The sequence below is a fragment of the Rousettus aegyptiacus genome, unplaced genomic scaffold (genome assembly GCF_014176215.1).
Source record: "Rousettus aegyptiacus isolate mRouAeg1 unplaced genomic scaffold, mRouAeg1.p scaffold_m13_p_2, whole genome shotgun sequence".
Taxonomy (NCBI): Eukaryota; Metazoa; Chordata; class Mammalia; order Chiroptera; family Pteropodidae; genus Rousettus; species Rousettus aegyptiacus.
The window spans coordinates 108,738,054-108,754,720 of NW_023416295.1; the positions used below are offsets into that span (position 1 = coordinate 108,738,054).

General features: G+C 36.4%; 1 protein-coding gene across 2 annotated transcripts in view; it reads left to right on the forward strand.

Moving 5' to 3' along the window:
- LIN7A (lin-7 homolog A, crumbs cell polarity complex component) overlaps positions 1–16,667 on the forward strand; it is a 115,519-nt gene that overhangs the window by 95,660 nt on the left and 3,192 nt on the right. For both annotated transcript variants that reach the window (XR_001595279.2, XM_016132400.2), the window contains one exon: positions 12,685–12,900. Coding sequence is in view for 1 of the 2 variants with exons in the window: in XM_016132400.2 (XP_015987886.1) it covers positions 12,685–12,900 (216 nt within the window). In the remaining variant the exon portion in view is untranslated. The remainder of the gene's footprint in view (positions 1–12,684; positions 12,901–16,667) is intronic.

The following is a 16,667-nucleotide window of genomic DNA, read 5'->3' on the forward strand; positions in this document are numbered from 1 at the left end:
AATGCTGATATTTACATAAGTTCCTATATATCCTTTTCTGGGCTGTAAAACATTTCACTATCTTAAGAAGATTTCTTTAGGAGGCAAACATCCCCTCCAGGGTCAGTAATGTTTAACTCCACACCCTGCTTCCTAGAACCTTTGTTTACGCAGTCTCAGCAGCAGCAGCTGCTTCATGGCTATCAGCTATGTGACTTCTTCAGTGTCTCTTAATGGCTCCTGACACATGCTATAAGACATTTTAATTTTCCTTTCTAGAAAAAACAGGAAATATCAGAGGTAAGGGAACCTGCACATACTGGGTGCACTCTGTGGGCCAGATTTAGTACTTGGCACTTTACATGGGTATTTCATTAAGTCTTAAATGACATCTTCGAAGAAAATGTTATGCACACTGTTTTGCATTTGTGAAAACGGAAATAACTTATCCTAAGTCATGCAGCTGGTAATCTTTGAACCTGACCTTCAAAGCCAGCTCTCCCCAGATTAGTTAGGTAAAGGTTGGGGGAGTACTGTGCACTGTGCCGGCTACTGGGGAGAAACGATGAATCAGCACCATCCCTGCCTGGAAGGACAGTGTCCATCAGAGCTGTGGTTTTCTGCTCTTTGCTAGAATTTAAGCCAGGTCCCGGGAAAGATCAAGAATCTGGAAAAGAGTTTAGACAAGAGAAAAACTAGAGGCTATTTTAAAATCTAGACAAGAAACTATAAGAAATAAGAGGGAGAAGAGGGTAGATGAATTGGTAAGTGGGGAGCGAATGTCAACCAGTATCAGAGGTTGATTAGCTGTGTGTTGAGGGGAGAACTACAGATGTCTCCAGGGTGTGTCATTTGGGTGGCCACATGGCTAATGATAGCAGGAACCAGAGAAGAGGAGTATCAAGAATCTTTGGAGGTTAGAGCCAGTTAGAGCATTTAAAATAAGTAAATTTTACTTTATGGACCTACCTGGAAAATCTTAGTACAAGTCACCGGTGACAAATCCAAAGAATATTCTGTGGGTGTGCTTTTAATTGGAAAAGACATTTATATGCAGAGCCAGAGAGATATTGGACAGTAAACCAGAAATATCCTTTAAATTTTACTTCTCCTGCAAGAATGCATCTGTAAAGTTGAGTCTCTGGAATTAAATTAAATGTTATAGCTATTATTAACATTTATTATTCATAGTACACAGCGACATAAAGGTCCCTGCTGCTTTACATTTCACAAAAAAAAACACATTTGACAGCTCTGGATGCAGACAAATTCTGCCTAGATTTGTTGTGTTTCTCCTTTATGCTTTATATTAATTGCCTGAGCATCTAGGATTCTAAAATGGGTTAAATAATAGAGTATATCCTTTGAAGAGTTTGGTTGAATAATTTCAGGAGCCTATAATTGTCTCTATGACACCTCTTAGAAAACTATGGTCTGTTTGAGATCACTAGGATAAGATACTGAAGGGGAAAAAAAACAACCCACAACTCTTCTGGTTGACAGAATTCTGGTGTTCCTGCAGCATAATACCTGCTGTCATCTAGGGTAAAGAGACAGGATGATGTATTCCATGCTTATTAGTAAAATAAGATTTCCTGAGAACCTCTTATAAGCTAAGCTTTTTTTTTTTTAAGTTGAAAAAAATGCATACAATTTTTAGTGTTAGCCCTGTTGTCACCAAGAGAACAACCCACCTGCCATAAAAATCGGTATGCACTATTTGATGAGTGGGCTTTGGTATTTATCCTCAGGAATCTCAGCCAGTATCTAGCTGTGCAGCACTGGTTCATCAACATTTAAAAGCCCTCATCTGAATCTGGGTACTCCTTACAAACTTGCTTTGCCATTTTAAGCCCAGCTCCACCATTTTTGGGATTCTGTAGTGCCGGAAGGAGATAATGCACCTTTAGAGTCTTGGCAGAATTGCAGTTGGGTAAAAATGACACAGTGCCTTCAAACCTACTCTTCCAAACCTTTCTCTCAACTCAGAATCTACTCTTTTTAAGCTTTCTCTTACCTCCGGTCTCTCCTTTCCTTCCCCTTCCTCATGCTGCCCTTCCGTGTTCAATGGACCCTTCATCCATTGATAAAATTGCTTCTCTTCATGTCCACTGAAAATTCAAATTCCACAAGTGCTGCTAATTAAAAAAAAAAAGAAAACTAAATATTTATTGAAAAAATATCATATACCAGGCAGTCCATGCACTCTTTAATCTTTGCAACATCTATTTGTGTCTTAACAGGTGACTGACTGTCTCAGTTTACCTGGGACTGAGTCCTCCCCTGGGACTTTCAGTGCTAAACTAGGACTGTCTCTATCTAGGAACTGAGGTACAAAGAGGAGAGGTCATTTTCTAAAGGTCACGCTCTTCATCAGTGATTTGTCTACTATTTACACTCGATCTTCCTGACCTCAATTCCTGGCCTTTCTGTCCTGTCATACTGGCTATACTAAGGGTTGGTTTGATGATTAAGAAGTGACACTAATTTTTGAGATATATTTGAGATATATTTTGAGATATATTTGCACGTTTCAGTGGAGCTGCAATAGTGATGAGAACGGGGGAGGTAGTTCTTCATAGGTACGTGGGGGATGGTGGTTATCACATCCCTAGAACCCCTCCCTTTTACCAAACCAGACCTGGAAGCAAATATTGAGAACTGGCAGTTTTGACATTCCTGTTTCTGAACTTTTGAAAGAAGCTCTGCTCTTTGGAGGATTAGTGTCACGGAATGTCATGGTTGGGAGAGAATGGGCAGGCATGGCATGCATTTTAGAAGGAAAAATCAGTGAGAGTCATGATTGGGAAGAGTTCCCTGTAATCTTGTCTTTTTGGATGAAAGCTAGCACTCGAAAAAATACATGCAAAAAAAAAAAAAAAAGAAAGAAACTGGACCACCTCTTATACTATATACAAGGATAGACTCAAAATGGATTAAAAACTTATATGTAAGACCTGAAACCTTAAAACTTCTAGAAGAAAACATAGGCAGTAAACTCTCTGCTATTGCTAACAGTAATTTCTTTTCGGATATATCTCCTCAGACAAAGGAAACAAAAGAAAAAATAAACAAATAGAACTACACCAAACTAAAAAGCTTTTGTACAGCAAAGGAAACCATCAACAAAATAACTAACTGAATGGGAGAAGATATTTGCTCATGATTCATCTAATAAGAGGTTAATATCCAAAATATATAAAGAACTCATACAACTCAACAACAAAAAAACAAACAGTCCAATTTAAAAAATGGGCAGAAGACCTGAGCAGATATTTCTCCAAGGAAGAAATACAGGTGATCTATAGACATTTGAAAAGATTCTCAAGGTCACTAATCATCAGAGAAATGCAAATTAAAACCACAATGAAACATCACCTGATACCTGTCAGAATGGCTATCATCAATAAATCAAAGAACAAGTGTTGGCAAGGATGTGGAGAGAAGGGAACTCTCATACACTGTGGGTGAGATTGCAAATGGCATAGCCACTATGGGAAACAGTCTGGAGGTTTCTCAAAAAATTATAAATGGATATACCTTTTGGCCCAGCAATTGCACTTCTGGGTATTTATCCAAAGAAAACCAAAACAATAATTCATAAAGATCAATGCATCCCTATGTTCTTGGCTGCACAATTTACAATAGCCAAGATATGGAAGCAACCTAAATGCCTATCTACAGATGACTGGATAAAGAAGTTATGGTTCATATATACAATGGAATATTATTCAGTCATTAAAAAAAATGAAATCCTGCCATTCACAATGAAATGGATGGACTTAGAGGTTATTATGCTGAGTGAGATAAGTCAGACAGAGAAATATAAACACTATATGATTTCACTTATATGTGGAATCTAAGAAACAAAAAGAACAGACTAATCAAAAACAGACATAAATATCGAGGACAATCTGGTGATGGCCAGAGGGGAGGGGGTTGGAGGGCTGGGAGAATGGGGTGAAGGGTTAAAGAAGTACAAATTAGTGGTTGATACACGGTCATGGGGATGAGGAGCATGGCACAGGGAATGCAGTTAGCGTTAAAGTAATGCTAGGTGGAGAGCCAGAGGAGAGAACGAGCAATTAGGGGGATCGTTTTATAAACCATATAAATGTCTAACCAATGTACTGTATACTAAGAATAAAATAATAATAACAATAATAATAATAATAATAAAATTTTTTAAAAATTGGGTGGAGCACAAAAATTTTACAGACTGATTTACAGACCTCATTTTCCCATGCAGCTTTGCTCTCTTTTAAAATATGTAGTGCATGTGAATGTTTATATGTGCACATGGGTATGCATGTGTATATATGTTTATTGTGTATCCATGCATGTGTGTGTGTGTGTGTGTGTGTGTGTGTGTGTGTTTCATCTCATCCTAACAACCATTAGAATTTTTTTCCTCCTTTTGGTGCCAGAATATCAAGGGTTGAGCAGTTACTGTAAAGCATTAAAACTGAGATGTAGCGGCAGCATTTGTTTCTGGTTGTCTCAAGATCTGAAAGGTGGGCCGAGATCAACCAAATATTAGATTTGTGATTTCTGGCACTGATTTTTTTTTTTTTCTAAAGCTTTTGCTCCTTTTAGGTTTTCTACACTCCTCACTTTCATGGTCAGATTTATTTGTATTTACTACTACTCTCACAAGATAAAGTTATGTGTAACTATATATACTTTTTCCCCTGTTAATCGGGGCTCTTTTATAGTGTTTGGTTATTTGATAATGTTCCTCTCTCAAGTTTGCTCACATTCTACATGCTGTATCAGGTGAATCTCCTGCATACTCTTCCTTTCCTTAACAAAGTGTGACACTTTGGAAGGACTGAGAGGAACAGTTTTTGATGAATAAATAATTATCATTTGTAATTTGCATATCAATTATATGTATAGAAATGATGCTTCTAAATTACTTGACAGGGATTAGAAGCAGCTGATTTACCTAACTAGTTTTAAACATGCTCCAACTCAAGACAGTATTAATTTATTTAGTAAACTTTTGCTTCCTACATAATGTAAAGGAAACTTCTACCTACTGCAGAGGTAAATTATATTTTGTTGTTGTTGTTGTCCTTAAGCACATGAAGCCCTATAGCAAGATTGTCCAGGGGAGAGAGGGAGAGGGTTTATTCATTGACTAAGTATTTATTAAGCACAGAATAAGACTCATCCTGCCTTTGGACAGTCTAGTGACAGCAGAATGATTATAAACTGATAAATTATAGTGCACTGAAATAGATATTAACATTTAGGCAGGAATAAAGTACTATAGAAGGGCATTATCATATTTTTCCAAGGGATAAACGTGATACTTTTTATACACTTGCCACTTCAGCAAAAGATAATGCAGTACATTCAGAACAGGAAATTAACATATTTGAGAAAAAGAAAGGGTCAAAAAGTCATGTTTTTTTCTGAATGTATCCTGTAGCTTATGCAGAGATATTCCATTGTTAAATACCCAATCGATGTTTTTTTTTTTTTCCAATGACCAAAAATGCTGAATGCAGACATATACCAAGGTAAAATTATAAGATTTTCTCACCTACTCAGCCCTTTCTTCTGGAGTGACATAGTAGAGAAACACTTATGATGTCATTTACTATTTCAGTTAGTTATAGTCTAGAGTACATCAGTTATTGGATGGCTGGCTGTATTGGAGTTTTATAAAAAGTCACTTATTTCTAGGTCATATCACTTTGGATCTCGATATGACAAGTCTGGAATACATTCTGGGTCTCTGTGTTTTAAAAGTGGCCCAGTTGATTCCTAAGTATATCCAGGTTTAAGAACGACTGGTCTCAACAACCATGAATAGAGAAAGCCACCCATAAGATACTATTTTCTCTTTATTATATTGTTTAAGGCTATGAATTAGTAGGTAAGAACCTAGACTGCAGAAACAGATTTTAATTCAGTTCCATCTGCTCCACTTACTACTACCTGGGGACCTAAAATAAACTTTTTAAGCTCTCCATTACTTTGCTTATAGAGTTGCTATGAGGATTAGATATAACACACAGATAGCAGCTAGCAGTGCCTTGCACTCAAGTGCTCAATAAATGTTAAGGCACACACACATATGTATATGTATAGACACTCACACTCAATGTCAAAACACCTTGATGGGCTAAAAGCAAGACTATCATAAGAACAAAATGATCAATCACCGTTATTACTTTTGTGGGACAGGAGTAGGCCTGTCTTTGGCTATATTTGACCTTTTTGAAGTTAATAATTATAACCCACTAATAGCCCTTCACAGAGCCTCCTGCTGTTCCTTCATTGGCCAGCTCACACCGTTTAGAACTAGGAGTTGACAGATCTTGTGTTTGTCATTAGTTCCTAGTCTTCCACATCACGTAAAAACCAACCTTCTATGCTCTGAATTAGTTAATCTAGAAAAGCAGAATGAAGTTGTGGAAGAGCAGTCATCAAAAATATTGAGTTCCAATCCAGCCTTGCAACTAGCAGGTTTATAAAATGGGCCAAGTCATAGCCATTCTTGGTCTTTGTCTCCTCATGTATTAGGATAGAAGGAGATGAAAGAGATTGTTTCTAAGGGCCTTTACAGGTATAATGTTCTGCATTTCTTAGCTACTTATTTGCACTAAGATATCATAATCCAATACCCTTGATAACATTTAATTCCTGATAACATCATTTGGCCTTTAATCCAAAGGAATGACTGATGTCATTTAGGAGCCTATTCATAAACATGGATTTAGATGTACCTATAATAACTTAGAGGCTATAGCCAACTCTTGGTTATCCAACAAAGTGTTTAAGCAGTTTATCAGCAAAGAGGGTGAGGATTATTTCCATGTAATCCCCACAGAGAAAGACCTGTATAAAGACCTGGGCATTGGCCATCCTGCACTGATTGTGTACAGATAACAAGATTCCTTCCCAGGGCAAGCATCTCTTATATCTGAGGTCTAGCCTTCAGATATATGTTTATCTTAACTGTTTACAAATAAACTATGACATTTCAAAAAATTTTTAAATATTTAGTTTGAAATGATACATCCCTTCATTAAGAGAAATAGACCAAGTCAAAAGTTGGAATAAATGATAAACTTTCAGGGTTAAAGGAATACTGCCTGTTAACAAATGTTTGTACATTAGCATGGCTACCCCACGTGAGCCTTATAGTTTGGCCTTTTTCTTATACATGGAACAAGAACTCCTTGTAAAGGTGGTCTGCTTTTTTGTTCTTACCTTAAAAAGGAAAGAAAGGAGATAAAACTGTTTTGTTCTTAATAAAAAGTTATACCAAGAGACTAATAGCACTCCAGAGATAAATAATAGGTTAAGGAGACAAATACACACTCAAAAATATTTATAATTTAGGTAAGCCAGTGGAAAAAGAGCTGCCCAGAACAATCCTTGACACAAAAGTTAAGAAAATTTTCTGAAAATTAAAAAACAAATTTAAGGAATGTTTGAAATAATACATTCTACAAACATGCTTATATTTCTTCAAATCTAAGGCTTACTTCTTAATTTCTGTTATACTGTTTAACCATATAATAACAAAGCATTTTTAGGTGTAGAAAGGGAAAAGTATGACACTCTGCCTAGATCTTAGGTGATGGTTCTGTGCCCTGGTGGGGAAGGCAAAGTGAAAGGTAGATCAAACCAGGAGACCTGTTAACTCTCCTGAACCTGAAAGAGTCTGAATCATCATCTAAACCAGAGATAAAGCATCAAGGCAAAAATTTTGGATTCAAAGACCATGGACTCTATTATTTATAAATTGCTGACTACAGGAAGAGTTGGGCTGGGTGTGCGAGAAGGTAACCCAGGCGTATTTCTCTCAACTATTCACTGTGGTGAGAGCCTGATGGTACCAGTATTAGTACCACATTCCTTCTGCGGCAACTCTAAATTGTAGGCATAGTGCCTAAACTGGGATAATGGTCCTCTAAAGGTCTGACTTAGAATTTCCAACCCTATTAAATGAAAGCAAATAGAACAAAAGCCAAAAAGAAGCTGGAGACTAATCATCTGGCCTTGAAAATGATGAACCATTGTTATTGAAATATATAAACACCTAACTTTTAATATTAAAAAACAAATGAGAGGGTATGGACAACCAATCATCTAGTTTTTCTCTTAAAAGAGAAAATTCTATACATTAACAATTCATCTTGGGGCAAATTACAAAGAAATTACAAGCTCACTAAAGGTAGAGTTTATATTTTATAACATTTCCCCCATCCTTTATGATCTTCCAAAGAATTTAGTTGACTATAACTAGTAAAATAAATGCTTAATAAACATCTGTTAAGTGACCAAGTCAATGATTGAGTGAATAATTAAAAGAATAAGTTAATCAATGAACAAGCCTATTTTCCTAGGCTTTGGTCACAGATAAAAATTCATTCTGCCCAACAGCTATTTATAACTCCTTGCTCCTTATTTAATCCAGACTTGGTGAAGAGTGGTTATATAAGTTGTCTCCAGGGCTCACCACGGTCATTTAGTCATTTTGTCAAATGACTAAAGCAGTGCTCCTACAGGGCACCGATGTCTGCTTCATTGCTAAATTCAAACCTTTTTTTTTTTCCCTCAGTCCATATCCACCTTGCTGAAGCAGAGCACAGAATGGAACATACCTTTTAAATCTTCAAATCTGCATAATAGTAGTTATGTGATTCTGAAGATATAACTGAAGTGTGCCGAAAATGCAAACCATTTTATTTTGTAACATCCATTTTTAGTCCCCTTCTGTTTGGGTTCTGAAAATGTAATCTCAACTAATTTGAGGTGGCCTTGTCTGCCACTTCAGGGCCACTCTTAGCTGTTCTGACAATGTTTGATTAAGCCTATCTCACTCCCTATTTGTCATGTCACACAGATGTTTCTTTTCTGCATTTTGTCTAGGGAGCAAATTAAAAAGGCCTTTATACTTCATTCCTATAAAAAAAAGTGGGGGGGGGGGAGTTATGTCATCTGCTCTGGGGATCAGCTGAGAGGGAAGAAGATTGTCCACTTTTCTCAGGGACCTAAAATGTCATTACAACTTTCCAACTGGAGGAATCATTAAAAGGTTTGGAGATTCAGAGAAAAAAAGTGGCGTAGATGATAGAGGCTCTGTTCATCTCTCTGGCGACCAAATCAAAGTTGTGATGGAAACAAGAAGCAGCAGCAGGGAAAAATCACCTGGGATGAACAAGCCATACGACTAGGGAGAAATCTAAGAAAACACCCTGCAACGGCAGAAGGTAGGATGGGGCTAGGACATGGGGCTGCCCGGTCTCAAGCGGCTGAGTGAGACAGAGGCTGCGGCTCCTCCGGCACCGCAGGCAGCGGCAGATGCCTCTTTAAAGGGGCCGCATCTCCAAGTGGATTTTCGCAGTGATGGACCTGCTCACTCTGAGCACCAGTGCTATTCGGCTGCACGCAGGGGAACACCAGGGACTTAAAAGAAGACATATTCGGAGTAAGACCACAGGCGAGATTTGCTCAGTACAGAAGTGCCGGCAGTTGAGCCCTCACCTACTACCAGTGTGCTGGGCAATGCACCACCATAGCCATACTGGATAACAGAGGTTGCTCTGCCCAGAAAATTCCCTGAAACCCCACCACCCCCAACTCATGGCACCACCCAAGCCATATCCATTTGTATCCTCGGCAAGTCAGGTGGTCCTTGCCGAGACTCACACTGGAGGAGGCAGCTGGCCTCAGTTTCTGGTGTGTCCTTTTGAGGCAACTATAAGCACAGCATCTGTGGATTGCTTGCTGAATCTTAACAGGTGGCCCCAGAGGGGTAGAGGCTTGGGCTAAGTTTGGCCTGCAGCTGAACCCCTCTCAGGACTGTGCCACTGGAGACCTACTTCCCAAATTCACACTAATAAGACCGAGAGACTTAGGAGCTTTGCTTAGTACATAGAAACGGACATGGAAAGGCAGCCAAAATGGGAAGACAAAGAAGTAGAAACCATATGAGAGAACAGAACAGAGATCCAGGTATAATGGAGTCAAGTAATGTAACAGATGCAGAGTTCAAAACACTAGTTATAAAGATGCTCAATGAACTTTTGGGAAGTGTAGAGAACTCCAACAAAGATAAAAAACATAAAAACGGAAATGGAAATTATAAAAGGGAACCAGTCTGAAATGGAGAACACATTATCTGAGATGAGTAGTATATTAAATGGAATCAAGAAAGGAATAAACAAAGTAAATAAAGAAAAAGATCAAATGCCTTATCTAAAGGACTGGAAAGCCAAGGACACTCAATCAGATGGCAAGAAATAAGATGCCAAGACTATAAAAATAACTTACGGCGAATATGGGACCCTATTAAGGGTCCAAATATCTGTCTGATTGGCGTAACTGAAGAAAATCAAGATGTCAAACAGCTCTTTGAAGAAATAATGATGGAAAACTTCCCTAACCTGGTGAAGGAAATGGACATAAAATCCCAGGAAACTCAGAGAATTCTAAAAATCAGGGATCCAAAGAGGCCCACACCAAGACACATCATAATTAAAATGACAAAGGTTAAATACAAAGAATATTAAAAACAACAAGAGAAAAATGGGAAGTTACTTGGCAGCTGATTTCTCAAAAGAAGCTATGCAGGACAAAAAGGCTTAGCAAAATATATTCAACAGGATGAGGACCCAGGATCTGCAACCAACAATAATTTATCCAGCAAAGATATCACTTAGCATTGAAGGACAGATAAAGAGCTTCCCAGACAAAAATAAGCTAAAAGAATTTATCACCACCAAGCCAGTATTACAGGAAATGTTGGAGGGACTTCTTTAAGAAGAAAAAACATTTATCAAAAACAGGAATAAAAATGGTAACAACTACATTTTTATCAATAAGTACCTTAAACGGAAAAGAATTAAGTGCTCCAACCAAAAGATAGAGTAGCTAAAAGGATAAGAAAACAAGACCCCTACATATGAAAAGAAAGGGGATGGAAAAAGATATTGCTTGGATGGACCTAGAAAGTATTTAAGTCACACAGAGAAAGATAAACACTATATGATTTCACTTATATGTGATACCTAAGGAACAAAAAGAATAAGCTAATCAAAAACAGACTCACAAATATAGCGGACACTTTGGTGATGGACAGAGGGGAGAGGGGTTTGGGGAGCTGGGAGAATGGGTGAAGGATTAAAGAAGTACAAATTAGTAGCTGATGGATGGTCATGGGGATGGGAGCATGGCATAGGGAATGCAGTTAGCATTAATACATTGGCTCGGTGGAGGGTCAAGGGAGGAAGGGAGCAACTGGGCGGATCATTTTACGAACTATATAGATGTCTAACCAATGTACCAAATACTTGAAACTAATTTACCAAAAAAAAAAAAAAGATTTGGGTGAAGTCTCTTTGTGTTTTCTTAAACAGTTTCCCCACTATTATCTCTGCCATGGTATTCAAATGACTATTTTGAAACTCAAAAGTCAAGACTTGATTTGTTTTTTGCTTTCTGTTACATTATAACTTTTGTAAGTATATGTGCATCTTTTATTATATCCTTTGTAAATTTCTCTGAAAGTCAAACTATTCATTATAAATGATTTGTTCAATGTATAATAGTAGTGCCCTCCAGAAAAAGTGTCAATTTTTGTTAAGTAATTATTAGTGTATAAGAATCTCATTTTCCTATATCCTTATCAATACATTATACTTAAAAATTCATACTTACCATTTTTAAATTAAAAATGAAACATTTTATGTTTATTTATATTTGTTTGATTACTAGGGAGCTTGAACATTCTTTCATAGATTTATTGGACATTTTTAAAATTATTATTTGTCCATAAATTCACTTGCCCATTTTGCTTAAATATTTATTATCTTATAAGAATTTTTCATTGGAAGAATATTAACAAATTGAGTGTCATATATTGAAAATTTTTTTTTCTGGTTATTTTTATGGTGTGTGAAAAAATAGAAACTTGTAATTTTTACATCTGATTTTGTGATTGTTATCCTTTGGTATTTTTGCTTAAGAATTACTTTTTCATTGCAAGATGATGAATGTTCATCTATGTTGTATTTTAGTTGTTTTATGGTTTTATTTTTACATTTAAATTTTTAATCAATTTATTATATTTAACATTGACTATGAGGTTGGAGTCTACATTATTTTGTGTCATTTAATTATTATTTGTTCCAGCATCATTGTTTAATAATTCTTTTCTCCTTTGCTCTAAATTCCATACTTATCATATAAATAAAATTTACATATATTGGATCTGCTTCTGGACTCTGTTCTGTTCTGTCTCTTACTATATCAATATGACACTAATTTACTAATTGTAGATTCTTAATAAATTTTAATATCTAATAAGGAAAATCACCATTTGTGACTTTTTAAAAAACTTTTTTCAAATTTTTCCAGAATAGTATATTTGCCCTTCCAGATCAAATTTAGAAATTCCATTCTAAATGTTAGCATTGTTTTTTAGGTCTTTGTTACTTCTCACTCTCCTAACTCGAAGCCCTATTTGATCCATTCTGTACCCTAGTGCAGCCTACCCTGCTTATAGAGCAACCGCAAAAATGACAAATTATAATGATGATGGCAATAAATCCGATTTGCCAAACTTTCTTGAAATTTTACCATCTGAGATTTTAATATGATACTAATTTCCAATTTGTCTTTCATCATAAGAAAGAACATGGAAACTGTCCCTTTTAAGAAATGTCACTGTCTTTTCAGAGCGTGGAAGGAGAACACCATGAGAAAGCTGTGGAACTACTCAAGGCTGCTAAGGACAGCGTCAAACTGGTGGTTAGATACACACCGAAAGTCCTGGAAGAAATGGAGGCTCGCTTTGAAAAGCTACGGACAGCCCGGCGTCGGCAGCAGCAGCAGTTGCTAATTCAGCAACAGCAACAGCAGCAGCAACAAACACAGCAAAACCACATGTCATAGGTGAGAAGTGCCTTTTATTCAAGGAAAGCCCCTTACACATACAAGTTTTTATTTGTTTTTTTGTTTGTTTGTTTTAAATACAGTTCCTTAGTCAGATGGAACAAAATCATTAGATTTAACATATTTTTTTTTAATTTATCAAATGAAAAACAATGATCTCAGAAAATGTAAACACGATAGTTACTTACTTCCTATGTGATTCAGCCATATTCCTGCAAATGTAAGATATTTTAGAAAATAATTTATTTTGAAGGGGCCATGTACAGACTATTGAAGACCTTTATAAAATTAGAAAAATGTAGCCTTTGTGCAAACCCAGATCCTCAGGCATATAGCTATATAACAAGAGTCGGGTCTGGATTTCAGCTGTCACTCACTTCCTTGGCCAGTTGCCTTTGCATAGTGTACAAACTAAACAGTCATATAGTGCTAATTCTGGGAAGACCCCCTTTAGAATACTGAAATGCAGCATTTTCAGTGTTCACTGAAAAGGATGAAGCGGAGACCTGTCAGTGTACATGCTATGAGATTTTGAATTTTTCTTTGGATGCTCTCTTAGAATGTGTCTAAGATGCACCTGCCTTTTTCTAAATTCCACTTTGTGGCAAAGAATGCTAAATCAGGTTTTGCTATGTACTTTAAAGAAAACTCAAGAAAAAAAATTAAGAGTAAGAATCACCATCTTTGAAATGCCCACTGTGTGCTAAGCCCTTCTCACATATTATTTATTCTTAATCTTCACAAAAACCCTTCAAGTTAAGTATCACTAAAACCCCATTTTTCAGATGAGCTATATGAAGCCGCAATTGCTTCAGTGGATTTCTCATAATCACGTAAGCAGCGCAGAATTATTTTCCTTCTTACTCTACCAGGTATTTCGTCTGCCAATGTCAGATGTTCCGGAGTTACATAAATTTATTTTGCTATCCTTTGAAAGAAACATTTTATATTGTTAGATCCCGCTACACTATGATGTCTGCAAATGTGTATTTGAAATGAGGTTCAAATGTTCTTGGAAAAATGACAGTGGGTAAAGTGTGATTTTAACTCATTCACATCTTAGTTTGGTGTTTTCATCTAAAACTCCGTTCCATTCTAAAAACTACATTTATTCAACAGTATTTATTTAGCACTACAATGGGCCAGGTGCTTACTATTCAATGGGCTGTCGAAACAGCATGAGCTAAGCACAGTCCTTGCTCTCATGGTGCTAACATTCCTGTTGGAGCAGATAGTTAATAAACAATTAAGTAAAAATATCCTGCTGAGATCAGGACTTTACAGAGTTAAAATAGGGCGCTTTGATAGAGACTAGCCAGGTGATGGCTTTCAATTCAGTGATGAGGGAAGACCTCTCAAAGGAGTGACATTTAAGCTGAGACTGAATGTCAAGGAGAACCAGGAAATGAGCATAAAGAGGAGGAAATAGCCTTAAGGAAGACTGGAGTTATTTGATGTTTGAGGAACAGAAGGAAAGCTGAGTTAGTTAGGAATAATGAGTGAGAAGGACAGTGAGATAGATGGGGGCCAGGTCACCCAGAGCTTTTTAAACCACTGAAGTAAGTTAGATTTTATTGGAATGGAAGCCACTGAAGATTTTTAAGCAAGGGGGTGACATGACCTAATTTATGTATTTAAAAAGATCACTCTGGCTGTCGTTGAGAAATAGACTATCACAGGTAATAGTGGAAACAGAGACCAGTTAGAAGACTATTATTTGGTAGTCCAAGCAAGAGCTATGGTGACTTGGACTAGGAGGATATTGTTGAGATAGGTGCATGTGGACAAGTCATTTTGTCCATATTCTTCTTCTCTCTTATCCATTTAGAATGTAAAGGTATTTTACATTTGTACTTTCAGAATCTGTCAATGATCTTTTTGCTAATAATAAAAATCCACTATACTTTAGTCAAACTTTGACCCTCTTCCCACTGACTCATTTTTTCCTTCCATCCTCAATATTACAGACTTGTATCAATTCTCCTAATTGATATACCATACTGGTCCATAGTAAACTTTTTCTCTTTTGAAAGAAGTATGTTGCAATTCAAACTCCTGAGGTCTTACTAAAAGCTTTCAATATTATGCTCATTCAGTCACTTTTCGAAGTATACAACTTGACCATATATACTTGCTGGGCCATGCACTCAATTCTATTTCTCTGTGCCGTCAGCCTTCATTAAATCACTTCAGAATTTCCTATTGTCTCATTACCAAAGAAGAACATTTTAAATAAAAGGCATCTACAAACTATGGGGTTTTTTTTTGTTTTTGTTTTTTGCACAGAATATGGTAAAGCTTTATTTAAGCGAACATTTAAGTTATATTTATGCCTGCCAAGATGATTCTTGCAATCAACATGATTATGCCCCTTGAGAACTGTAGTGACCATTTCAAGTACAAGCAAAATACAACCAAGTAATGTCACCCATGGATTTTATGGTGAATTCAGTCAGAGACCTACATTAGCTCTCGATCAACTTTTAATTAATTAGATTTTTAAGGATTAAATGGAATTTGTTACACTTGCTAACTCATACTCTGATTGCTTTTGTGAAGAGATTCGAAGCTAATTTGACCTATTTCTTTGAAAAGATCTCTGATTTCTTTTTAAGTTTGACAAGTCAAGCAAAACAGGTAAAGCAAAATCCTTATCAGACATTATCTTATTGTTTATTATATAAAATATAATTTCTTTTTTCTAAATTAGAAATAATTTTTTTTAAACTTGAGATTGTATACAGTAGTAAGTAATTAGCAAAGGTTAATTCTGAATACAAGTGGAAAGTAGATTGAATGCAGATAGTGTGTAGAGAAAGTCTCTTATGCCTACTTCTAATTTTAAACTCTCAAGTCCCCTCACTTCCATATCTCATTGCCAAGAAGAGATTACATTTTTTAAAATGTAGTAGATATGATCACTATATGATTATATTACAGAAACTTAAACAGAGAATATGAATATATATTTTTTATGCTATACTCACTTTTTTTGATAGCGTTACGTTTGTTCAGCTTTAAACATCTCATGTTTTAAAGTGTGACTTTATATACATCTATATTTCACAGAGATTCCCAAAGAATAAAAGTAGGAAGGAAAGAAGAAGAATACTTCCTGAGATGTCGACATGCTGAGGAAGTCCAGACAAAAAGCCTGTTTCTCTGACCTCTTATTGCTAGATCTAGGGTGGAGAATTCATTCATATTCATAACCAGGCTGGACCTTAGCAGATTTACAAAGCAGCTGGTGTTTGCCAGTAGCCTCACTTTCTTTTTCCTCCTGCTCTTCGGGCCCCCATTCTCCTTATTTTGTTCACTACTGACTGTCCTATACTTTTCACTACCACTGTCACAGCCATGGCCTAATGATCTGATCCAGGAAACCACCGACAGAATAGCCAGCCCAGTTAGTTAGAGGACTAGGTCCCAGATGATGACTTATAAAACTGAATCCAAGGAACTCAGAGTTACCAAACCGAAAACTGGACCAGAAATAATAATTATAATGCTGCATAAAATGTAATAAACTATTAAGATGTGCTGAATATTAAACTGCTTAATCTTCAAAATAATTCTGTGAGTATTAGGTACTACTTTTAATCTCATTTTAAAGAAGGAAACTGAGTCATGTAAGATTTTTAAGTTTATACATTTCACAGCTAACAAATGATTAGGGCAGTGATTCAAACCCAGAAACATGAGCTTCGAAGCCTCTTTCTTTAACCACTGTACTACACTGCCTCTTTCTCCAGTGCCACCTGCCCGTA